The 12,643-nt window shown below is 37.0% G+C and overlaps 1 protein-coding gene across 4 annotated transcripts in view; it reads left to right on the top strand.

The window, feature by feature from the left end:
* Positions 1–12,643, top strand: part of VCAN (versican) — a 110,514-nt gene that overhangs the window by 78,038 nt on the left and 19,833 nt on the right. For all 4 annotated transcript variants that reach the window (XM_011944220.1, XM_011944222.1, XM_011944221.1 and 1 more), the window contains 2 exons: positions 3,258–3,416; positions 4,795–4,877. In XM_011944220.1, coding sequence (XP_011799610.1) covers positions 3,258–3,416; positions 4,795–4,877 — 242 coding nt within the window. The remainder of the gene's footprint in view (positions 1–3,257; positions 3,417–4,794; positions 4,878–12,643) is intronic.

Consider the following 12,643-nt stretch of genomic DNA (forward strand, 5'->3'; position numbering starts at 1 on the left):
CTTTCTTAGGACTTGACAGCTACATGTCAGAGATGTTGAAAACATTACCTGTACAGCATCAAAAGAATACATTTTTGGTGAAATTGTTTGTGATAGTTTCACCTTCTATGTTCCTGAACAGGAGCTGTGCACACTACAAATCTGGGTTTGTATTGTAATCTATCAAAACAACCTATTTTTTTTGTAACCTCTTTAAAACTTATAGGAGTTTTAAAGCATAAGATGTCTTTCCATACATTGAATGATTTTTAGGAAAATGTCATTCACAAGTGTTGCCTTTTAATAAATAAAAAGAGTTTCACATAATTTTTAGGTAAGGTTGAGGAAACAAATAGACTATTTCTATGAATAATATCTCCTATCAGAATAGCATCCTGGGAGATGCAGCTTGACACATTATCCTTCATTACATATTTGTTGAATTCATGAATAATAAAATTTAAGTGGCCAGGCATGGTGGCTCACGTCTGTAATCCCAGCACTTCGGGAGGCCAATCCCAGCACCTGAGGTCAGAAGTTTGAGACCAGCCTGGCCAACATGGCAAAACCCCATCTCTACTAAAAGTACAAAAATTAGCCAGGTGTGGTGGTGAGCACCTGTAATCTCAGCTAATCGGGAAGCAGAGGCAGGAGAATAGCTTGAACCTGGGAGGCAGAGGTTGCAGTGAGCAGAGGTCATGCCACCACACTCCAGCCTGGGTGACAAGAGTGAGACTCCATCTCAAAAAAAAAAAAAAAAAAAAAGTAAGTGAATCAATGTGGATAGTTGGCTTTATTTTTTTTACACAAAAACCACTCTAAGTGGTTTTTGCAGATATATTTATAATCATTGGGAAGCTATGATTTAGATAGTACAAATAAATACATTCTCCCAGTTTGGTTTTAACAGAAACTCTGCCTCTGTTTATTGGACCTGTGTTCTGATAGGAATGAAGGCATCTGCTAACTGAGACTGGCATTGTTGGTAGTGATGTCGCCACTCATTACATTTTGTGATCATCTGGGTTTTCTTGTTTAGGATGAAAAATACTTAATGATAAACTATTTAGAAGACAAAAAGGGCTGGGTGCGATAGCTCATGCCTATAATCCCAGCACTCTGGGAGGCCAAGGCAGGTGGATCACCTGAGGTCAGGTGTTCAAGACCAGCCTGGACAACATGGTAAAACCCCGTCTCCACCAAAAAATACAAAAATTAGCCAGGCATGGTGGTGCATTCCTGTAGTCCCAGCTTCTAGGGAGGCTGAGGCAGGAGACTCGCTTGATCCCGGGAGGCAGAGGTTGCAGTGAGCCAGAATCATGCCACTGCACGCCAGCTTGGGTGACAAAGCGAGACTTCATCACACACACACACACAAAAGACAAAAAAGGGGAAACCAAACTAAGACCAACTGGGGTAATAGCAGGTAAGAAAGGGTATGTAGAAAAGTTTTTTCTGATGCATTATTCAAGAGGTTAAGATCCTCCAGAATTGTACATCGTGTATCTTAAGTTAAATGGATAATGTCCACGGTTAAGGAAAGTTATATGCCATTACAAATCACATTATTTACTTTGGCATATGAATGTTCTAAAAAAATGTTTGATTCTCCTCCTCTGTAAACTAATATGCTCATATAGGAAGAGCTGTGTTCTTCCTACCCCTCTCACCTTACTTCTAAATTCTTACAAATGAAATTCCCCAAAGTGGAAACACTACATCCAAGTAGCCAAAATTTGCTTCATTTTGAGGTGCTGAGTGCTACTTTTATATCAAACCATCTAGCTGTGTCTTGAGTCCTTTCCTATGAGACTTGGTGATCTCCAAACAACACTTTAATAAACGCAAAACTTCCAGTGCACATAACTCAAAAGAATTAGTCAGCTGGCTGCAACTAAACAACAGGCCTGATAGACTAAACTGAAATAAATACTGCGCTCAGATAAGCTGCATCTGTTGTGTGAGTATGGTTTTAATCACTGAAGCCAGGAAAGAAATGAAATCTTTCAGAATTCATACTTTCCCACGGTTATAGAAAGAGGAGTAACAGGAATGAGAGTCAAGAGACAATCTGAGTTTCAATCTGGCCACCAAAACTAACATATAAAGCAAACATTTATTTAATTTAGTACGGTCGTGTTTTCTTCTATTAATCAGCACATTTGGGTGGGGGGAGATACTTATTAGGTCCTCTGGAAGGTTTTCTTAGTGCCTGAAATTCTATAAACTTTGCAGTTTTGTTAGTTTTTATATGCAACAACTTCAATATAATCATGGGGTGTATTTTGTGAAAGTCAAAATTATTTCTACTGGTTATGATTTAGTATATAGTGTAACCCCACCTGTGGATGAGTGATTCTGTGGGAAGATTGCCAATGAAGAATACAGTGCTGTGAACAAGGCTACTTTCCTGTGGAATTATGTAAAAATTGGCAACCTAGAAAGTGTAGCTGATACTGCCAGTGTAAAATTTAGATATATTTGAAAAATATTTTCGTCTCACTGGAATATCAGTTATAGTGTGCTTATTGTGAAACACACACATACACACACACACACACACACACACACACACACACACATATGTATATGACCTGGTGGAATGGGGGGGTGAGTTAAATAATTTAGTTTATTTCCTTTTTAATAAACTTAAAATCTTGATGTATTTTCATTGGGCGTTACCTATCTTACCTTTCTTTTTAGGAAGAAGGCATACAGCTCTAGTTATAGCCCAAAAGGTACCTATTCATAAAGGATTTTTTCTCTTTGTCAGTTTCATATGACAAGAGCCTGTGACTTCTCAGATATCTCTTTGGGAAGTGGGAGAGGACTACTTCCAGAACCTTTGAAGTTGTTATGCAAATAGGACATTCGTAATCCTATTGGCCGGAATTCTTATCTATCACTTGAATGAGTCTCTTAGAAAAGTTGTGTTGGTAAGGAATTAGCCCCAGTTGCTTCACAAGTAAGTCAGCCAACACTATAGCCGCCCAAGAGATTTTGGCTGGCGCCTCTTCCAGTTTTCTCTGGCTTTAATCAAGGAAGTTGCTGTTAGATGCTGCCTTTGCAGTCCAAAGATGTACAGCCATCCACTTCACAGGAATCAGTTGGGCTAACTTTATAATAATTTCTTTGTCATCATGACCAAATTTTATGAATCAGTTACTTCAGGGACATTGCACAGATACTGGCTTGGGTATCCTATTAACACTTGGATCAGGGTGCCAAGTTTGAATGATGTATGTGTGTTTAATAAGCTCCTGCCTGTTTCTTCTCAGACACCGAGACATGTGACTATGGCTGGCACAAATTCCAAGGGCAGTGCTACAAATACTTTGCCCATCGACGCACATGGGATGCAGCTGAACGGGAATGCCGTCTGCAGGGTGCCCATCTCACAAGCATCCTGTCTCACGAAGAACAAATGTTTGTTAATCGTATGTACCAAATAGACATGAGTTTCCGGGAACTTCACTCCTTCTCATCACTCTCTTAGTTTGGTCTGTGTGCAAGTGAAAAGAAGTAGCTTTTTCAATCATAATACAACTTATCAAATCCCTCATCTGTGGGTTACTTAAAATCATCTCGCCTATGTTAAGTCCCCCATTTTGGGACACATTCAACTATAATATAGGTAGGCATTGGTTAGTCGGCCGGCAGTAATGGTTGAAACACTTGCTGTAGGTTGAATCATAAGAAATTGCTATTTGATCATTTTTAAATTTACAAAAACAACCAATTATTATGGCTCAATAGAATTCTTACTGTGGTTATACTTTCATAGTCTCTATTTTGAATATTTATATGCCTGTCCAAAATTACAGTTACTTTCAGTTATTTTTGTCCTGCTAATTAAAATTGAATTGTTAATAATAGTACCCTAATCTTACCTTTTGGGCATATTGATTCTCATTCAAGTTTCTAAATATTTTAAACTGTGGAAAGTGAGCTACAACCTAAGAAGTTGAATAGGTGGAGATTGAAAGCTAATGAAACTTAATATCAGAGCTGTTTAATAACTCCTTCAACTGCAGCAAAAAGGAGGGCAACTGGTTTTCATGTAGCAATATGTAGAAATTTGTTGCTCATAAAGCATTTTTTTTAGGAGATAGTGTCTCACGATGTTGTCCAGGCTTGTCTTGAACTACTGGCCTCAAGTAATCCTCCCACCTCTGCATCCCAAAGTGCTGGGATTATAGGTGTAAGCCACCATTCCCAGCCTCATGAAGCATTGTTTGATGTTCTATTAAATATTTTCTCATGATGCCTACTATCTTTTAGAAGTTTGTTAATTTGTAATCTGGATAGAGGTTCACTTAACTTTACTGCGTGATATCCTTGCCAGTGACTCACCTCGTGGTAAAAGTAAATATTTTTGAGGATAAATTTGTAGAACTGTCTAGGTGTTCACTAATTAAAATGCTTTGAAAAGAAACATGTGGCTTCCAAAATGAGGGTAGCATGGATAAGATCTGGCACATTTCATTGGGTCACTGAATTTTTGCCAATGGCATCACTTAACAACAACAACAGAAAAATAGAACATTTCTATCATGAGTGAGGATGGAAAAAAAATTAATTATAGTAAATTGCTAGGGAAATTATTGTCTATGTCATACTTTAATGCTTCACAGTGTTTGCACATTAACTTTTTCATTTAAAGCACATTGGGCAGAAGAACAAAAGATAGACTAGTAGAGATTTTTATGAGCAACTAAATAAACATGATTCATGCTGAAAATAATTATCTTTGATATATTTTCATCCATATATGGAAAAGTAGTACAAATGTCTGTGTGGTTTCCTATCCCTTAGGTGTGGGCCATGATTATCAGTGGATAGGCCTCAATGACAAGATGTTTGAGCATGACTTCCGCTGGACTGATGGCAGCACACTGGTAAGATGTCCTTGAAAATGATGTCAAGTTCTACCTTCTGGAAATTTGGTACTGTGCACTGATTGCACATTACAGAGGGTGCATTAGACTGGAGACAAGTGACTTGCTCAAGGTCACTCAGTGAAACAGGGAAGGGTTAGAAGAGTTCCAAGCTAACTGATCCAACATCCAGTTCTCTCTTCAATGGTTGTGGTTCTCTTTAAAAGAGGAGTGTACTAGATTTCCATCAAACCAGAAAACCAGACGATTAGTAGAATTACCTTGGGTCTGTCTTTCAGATGGTTATCTTTGCTTTTTCTAGCTTCAGAGCAAGAAGAGAAGAATAAATGTAGGAGAAAAGTCCTTTAAAAAAAAATACCGTTCCCTCTTAAAAATTGCACTGGAAATCTGCTATAAGGCATGGCACATTTCCAAGCAAAAATATGCATTTGTTTTTATCTTAAAGAAGATTGTTGATATGATCTTATGAATCTCTGCTGACTAATTACATATTTCAACTTGTTTTCTATATTTTGAAGAAAGAAGTGACTTGGAAATGCTGGCCACAACTTTGAGAAGGCTATAATAGGTTCTTAGAACAGGTGAAGCTGTTTTGAGTCACTCCTGCTAAACTCAAATAAATCTAATTTTTTAGAAAGAGTTCCAATGCGATTGGCTATACTAGTGGTACTCAGTGCTGGCTGTTCATTAGAATCACCTGGAATATGTAATTAAAAACTGGTGCTTAGGCCTTATCCCGGGTCCATTACAGCAAAACCTCTAGCCGCTGTATTTTCTCAGTGTTCCACAGGTGATTCTGAAATGCAAAGTTGGGATCCACTGGGCTAGATAGTAAGTGTAAATTAAATTCTAAATTGGAAACAAAGTGTAAAAAATTGAAGATAATTTTAAAGGCCTTTTTGTGTGTGAATTACTTAGGTACTTCAGTTTCATTCATTATCTGCCACTTGTTTGGATTTAATGAGTTTGGCAAAATATAAGGTTCATTCTAAAACAGATGCCAATGTAATCTCTGCTTTTGGAAGTTCTGCTGTGTCTTAAGGGAAGCTGCTCCGTCATGGACACATTACTCACTTTATCTATGTGTTAGCCACTGTATTAAGCCCTTGCATATGTTTATTCCCCACAATAACTGTTACGACAGGCATTGGGTTGTCCTTCACCTGTTTGACAGGTGAAGAAAGGGAAGGTCAGTTAGGCTGAGCTGTTTGTCTGGAATCACAACGCTGTTAACTGATGAAGCCAGAATTTGAACTTAGGCTTGTCTCCAAAGCCACAGTTTCTTCTGGCCAGTACCTTCTTGGCTTTAAAAAGAGTGTATCCTTTATTAAATTTTTGCTTTGAGCAACCCAAAATAAGACCTGAGTTTCTCTGTCTGTCACCACTGTTTATGTTTAATCAGCACTGTTTCACTGTTTGTCATCGAAGTTCTTAAGTAGGTTCTTTGGCAAGATGTGAGAAAAATAGGGAAAAATAGGTTGTTCTTAAAATATGTTCCCAGTAAGCTATAGGAAACACAACCATAGAATCAGTAGTCTCAGTTTCTTCTATTAATAACTGTCCTGGCTGGATGTATTGGATGTGTATCTGCAATTGTTGCCTCTTTATGTTTTCATTTTGCTGTACTTAGGGGGATAATACTGGTCCATTCGATTAATAGCGATTGGTATGGCATAAATCTTTATATTACATTCATTTTAACTGAAGATAATTTTGTTCTTATTAATTTCTAAGTGAACATATGATTAAGAGATTATTTCTATATATTATAAACTGTTTTTTATAATTTTATTGATGTATATCATACAGTGTATATATTTAATGAGTTTTCCTTGTTAAATGTGTACTTCATTCTCATGGAATAAATTGGGTTTTAGGGTGCCACTATTATGCCTTCCTCCCACAAATTTCCCTTATTTATAACCCAGTGAAAAGTGCAGGGTTTTGTGAGCCCCCATCATGTATACAGAAGCTGACTTGCCCAGGACTCAGCTGGCCATTTCTATCTAGTTACTGCTTACTTGTGCCTTGCAGATGCAGCTCATAACTTATCCCAAAGTGTACCTGTTGTCTGGGTTCCTGTAGATTCCAGCCCTGAGCCTAGAATAGCTGCATTTGACCAGGTGGAGTGTATGAAAAATCCCTTTTTCCTACACATTGACCTGACTGAACCAAGTCTCATCTATTTCTAATCTGTCATTGGTTACATAGATTTGATGTGTGTGTTTTTATTCTTAGCATGTATGTGTGTTCCTAGATGTTTGTTCTGGTCTCTTCCTTAGCAGTTCATGTCTTTCAAGAAGTAATTCTTTTCCCTGCTTTTTATTTTTCATGGTGTCTGAGATAAAGTGTTATCCTTTATTCCTGTGTGCTTGGTTAAAGAGACTTCATATTGGCCTATATCTGGCAGCTGTGTGGGTTCTGTAGAATATCTTAGGAAATTTATCTTCCCTGCCAAGTGCCATACAGGTGAGCTTGATTCTTCATATATCATTATTCCTCTATGCCAAAGCAAGGCAACTCAACTACTTTTTGTCTGTGGCCATTAATTTTTAATGTAGGTACACAAATACTCTGAAAAACATAACAGTTACCATTTCCATAGTCTAGAATGGTCCTAAACATGGTAAATTGGTGAGCATTGCACCTTGTCAAAAAAGAAATATTGATTTTTCCTCTGAAATTTTCCTCTGAAACTTCCAGAAGAAGATAACATAAGCTAACATAGATAATTATACAACATAAACAAGAACCTTACTCTTAATTAGTTGGCACTTTCACTTGAAATGTAAGGATTATAGAGAATGCACCGAGGGCCTCAGTTTGAAGAAGACACGTGATGAAATGTATTAACAAGCAAAGTTTATCAAAGAAATGACACAAGTAAATCCAGAAAAAAACTCTGACAGACTCTTGGTTTCTTCTTAATTCACTCTTTGTGTAAAATAGAAGTGTGCTAAGGAGTGTCCCTTAACTTTGAACATTCTGGAACAGAACAGACCATCTGTCCTAGAGCCTGTCTCCCTCGCATTCGACTGATCTGCTGCCCACTTTCTTGCTTTTGTAACCACCCTTTCCTCTATCCTTTTCCTCTCTGACACAGCCTAGGTGTCCCTTAAACTCCTTTGTAGTTTTTTCTATAGTCACCATCCCCTTAACGGGTTCCATATGTGTGCAGGCCTTTGAATAAAATCCTTCTGCTTTGTTTCGCTGTTTACTCCAAGGTTTTTGCTTTTAAAAATATCGCTAACAGTAAAGTCTTGGTCACAGGGAGCGGTATCTGCTTGTACTTAGAATGGTGTTAACTTGACTGTGTGCAATTTTAAGGACTTTGTTTATGTTTTGGAGTGATTTCTCTCCTCTTCCACACCCTCTCTCCCTCCATTTTTTCCTTTGAAAGATTTATTAGAGCTTCTCCGTCTTGGGTGGTAGAACAGTATTAAAACAAAAAGAACCTTTCATATTTACCTTAAAGTATCTTTTGATATTTAGCCTTACAATCCAGTAAGAACAGACAAGTTTATATTAGGTCTCAATTTCAACGATCCTTTTTACTGAAATAATTAAACTTTGCTTTCAATAAACTTTCAGTAAAAATGTATCATATTTAATGTTATTATGCTATACAGCTAGACTAATTCAACTAATATACTAAATTAATGATGTTGTTTGGCCAAACGATCTAAATTGCCCTTATTCTTGAGATTCTGATGGATTCATTCCACATTACTGGCCACTGTAGTAGAATGTTGTTATCATTGATAAAAATGCCAAATTCTTATTTCTGTTATATCTTAAAAATCTATTAATTTTTTAATTTGGGGTGTTTGCCCAATAAATTTCACAAAAGTGAATGCATGAAGAAAATTGTGTCTAGTCTTATCCTTGTGATTTATATTAAGATTATTTTCTTCTAATACATTTCAGTTTTTACTTTGTCACTTGGCTTTCTCCTAACCCTGTTACACTTTAACTTGACTATTGTAAACTTGACGATTGCTCTCTATAGCAAAATGCGCCTACTGCTTTATTGGAAACCCTAACAAATAACTTCACTAATGAATTGCTTTGCTTGTCACCCAAGTAATATCTTCAAAGACACTCAGTTAAACCATCCAAGTTAAATATACATTAAAGCTTGCAAACTTAAACAAACTTTTCTTATCTAGCTTATATACTATTAGCTGACTTATAAGTTCTTTCTTAAACCAACTGTTAAATGAATGACTAGTCAGAGTGTTTTCCTTCAAATCTGTTTTCCAGTGCTAATGACCTTTCCCTTCCCTGACTATGAACTCTTCTTGCTCCCTTAAACTTCTTCAGTGTCTGCTCATTGCCTTCAGTACCAACTTTTAATTATTAGTACGGCAGACAAAGCCAATCCATTCCGCCTGCCACTTCTTAAGTGATAGCATCTCAAAAATACTCTCAGTTCCTGGAATAAGCCATGGGTTCTCACTCCTGGGGGGCTTTGCCTGTTCTGGCCCTAGCGTTCAGCATATTCTCACATCTTGTCCTAATTTCATCTCACAAATAGTCAAATACCCTGCATAGCCAGGGGTCTCCTTCCAGGAAGCTTTCCTTGCTGGGTATGACTCAGAGCTCCTCTTCTGTGCTCCCACATCTTTTCTGTCCTCTTCCCATCTTAACTCAGGCCCCTGTGAAATTGGCTTGCTGACACTGAGCCTTCTGAGATAGGAATTAACTTTCATCTCTGTTTTTTCAGCACCTAGCAGAGTAGTTGACATAGAATAGATATTTAATAAATATTTGAATGAACGAATGATTATCAGTATACACACATTGCTCAGTCAACTCTACCTTTTGAATCCTGAAATGAACACATTATGTCTTTTGGCTGAATCTCTTTGTGACATTTTTGTTTACCTAAGTTAAAGATTTTATTTAAAGTTGTACCAGTATGAAAAACATCAAAACATAATAGATGGGTTTTATGGTGAAAAGACCAAAAAAAAAAAAAAGATATTCCTTAAAAATAGAAGTTATAGTTGGACATAGCGCATCTTATAAATGTATCAACCAAAGGAAAACAAGTGTTTTTACTAGAAATGATGACAATTTTGTCCATGGTTGTCCTAGAAACACCTTTGCAATAAACTTTGGGAATTAAAAATGGAAAGTAAACTTTCAAACTTTGCCACCCCTGCAGGTTTGAGTTATATCGGGGCAGGTTTTCCATGAAACTTTAAGAAACCAACAATTACTCAAAACTTTGGAGGAGGATTTTTTTTTCCAGATAGGCACATATTCCGTAGGTATACTTTCTGAAGAAAAATGAGTTTTAGAAACCTTATTATTTATATCCAAAATGGAGTGAAACAAACAAAAGGAAATATCACTCCCAAATGTTATCAGCTCATTTCACTTTTTATAGATGCTTTGGCTAAGAATGGTTTGGTTGCATAAGATGGGATAGGGCTTCATTTGTAAATCCACTGTCTGAGGCTGTTTATTCAAGTGCAGAGGAAGCCAGACAGGCAGGGAAGGTTATGGAATCATTTATATTTGTCTATCAATATACCTCCTGGCAAAATGATTTCACAACACTGTTTTCAACTAAGGACTATTGTGTCTATGGGACAGCCCAATTAAAGAGCTATCAGAAACTCTTACATGCCTTCATCATACTGTTTTGTCTGATAAACTTCTCCAACGAGTGGTTTAAAATCAAATTGTGGAGCTCAGAGATTTAAAGCTGTCATATTGCTTCCTTCTCTCTTGGACCCTCTGGAGTAAGATTCTCATGAGGGGATTCTCTGGGCTCCACATGGCTCCTTACTCGCCTTTCTTCAATGATTCCCCCCAGTGCCATCAAAGCTGACCCCTCCCCACTGGACACTGGTGTCTTCAGCGGATCAGATGCACTTACTTCAAAGGGAACCATCACTTTAGATGGCCATATGTAGAGGCGAGGACTGACTAAAACTGACATTGCCATTCCATTTTTAGAATATTGAGGAGCTTTTGGAAGATTTATTTTGTTCTGCAGAAAAAGCCCTGACTTTATTCCTAAACATTTTAAAAATCATTTTCTGCATCCCCTTCACTTTTTTTACTTCTGTCATCTCTATGTTGTCAGGACTCAAATGTCACCCCCCATGAGGCTGCTGACTTCCCTGCTTCCTGGGAAGTTGTCACAGCTTCCTTCTTCTCACTTTCCATTCTACAGTCGAGAGAAAACAGAGAGACTTTCTCTCTTCTTCATTTGTCCAAATCTGGTCAGGAAGTTCTAGAACAGATTACTAAATCACAGATTCATAAATATCTTATTTTCTAGCTCTAACCAACTCATCTTGCTATGACAGTTATGATATAAACTAACAAAAACTGATAGGATAATTAGTACAATTAATTGTACAATTAATCTTCATAACTTAAATTCTTCTTAAAAATATTTCTGGAAGATAACTCAATTTTGCATTTGTTTTTCATTTTGGTAAGCATAGTTCAGCTTTGGCAACTTAACACCTACAATTTCCAACACCCGCTTGTCCTCCTTTACCAGTTGATTCGAGTTGATGCACAAGAATAGCTAGATGTGTGGATTTGACTCCAAATCCAGAGGCCCCTTCTTCTTCTTTCATAAATAAACACATCAGTCTGTCAAGCAAAGTATTGTGAGAAAAGCCAACTTTGAAAAAGGTAGAAACAATAAAGAAATAGCCCTTAACCTAGAAAGAGACACTTAAAAGGGGCAGAAAGAAGAGAGTAACAAATCACAGACCATAAACCATTATTCTTTCCTGCAGCAACGTATCATTATTACCCTTTCATAAACACAAACGTTCCTATTCCCCTTCCTCTCCCAGATGTCTTGGACATTGTAAAGAGAATACGGAGTATTAACTAATTCCGGTGCTTTCTAAGCTTGTTTGTAGGTTTCTGCTCGTTTGAAAGCATTTCATATGATTTGGCAGAAAAACAATGCAAAACAGAATCTCCACAACAAAAATTTAAGTTTTCCTTTTCCTACCTGAAAATCTTAGAAGACTTTCTATACAATGTTTGTAGATGGATGTGTGTCAGCTGTGGTGTGACATTAGCTCTAAGTCAAATACCATTTCTCTGTGAACAAGTCACACTGCATATCAACATTAATTTAATTATGTTAAACTTCACAGGCTTTATTGTATTAAGCCAAAAGCCAAGGAAAACATATGCTCATTTCTCATCTTTTAACACATTACTCGTGCATGGAAGAATTCTCAGATTCCTTTCTGCAAAAGACTACTGAGTTCTTAATGAAAATTTCCACTTGTGTTGTAGTTTAATTTAATTTGGAATCAAGAACTGATTCTTCTGATTCTAAATATGAGATATTGTGAGTCATAGAGTAGTTCTAGAACACAACCCTACTCTCTGCCTTGTCTTTCAGTTCAGACAATGAGTGGTGGGTTGAACAGCTGGAAGAACCATATTTACTCACTACTGGAAAATCATTTTATAATTGACAAGATTATTATAAAGAATAAGAAAAGGAGATTTAGTGCAGTAGCATCTCATAGATGCTTTTCCAACAGTCTTCTATGCAACCTTAAAATCACGTGCAGATATTTAAATCTAATTTTAATTAGTTTAAGGCAATGGATAACCATGGAAAAGGCCAAAAAAAAAAAAATGTTGAATGAGTTTTGGCAGTCTCTCCTTACATTTGGATCGTTAGCCCTTCATGACTGGAGACCTGTGCAAACAAGCTTGGGGTAAAGGAGCCTACTGGCACCATTCATTCTATGGATTAAATGCAA

The sequence above is a fragment of the Colobus angolensis genome, unplaced genomic scaffold (assembly GCF_000951035.1).
Source record: "Colobus angolensis palliatus isolate OR3802 unplaced genomic scaffold, Cang.pa_1.0 Scaffold23, whole genome shotgun sequence".
NCBI lineage: Eukaryota > Metazoa > Chordata > Mammalia > Primates > Cercopithecidae > Colobus > Colobus angolensis.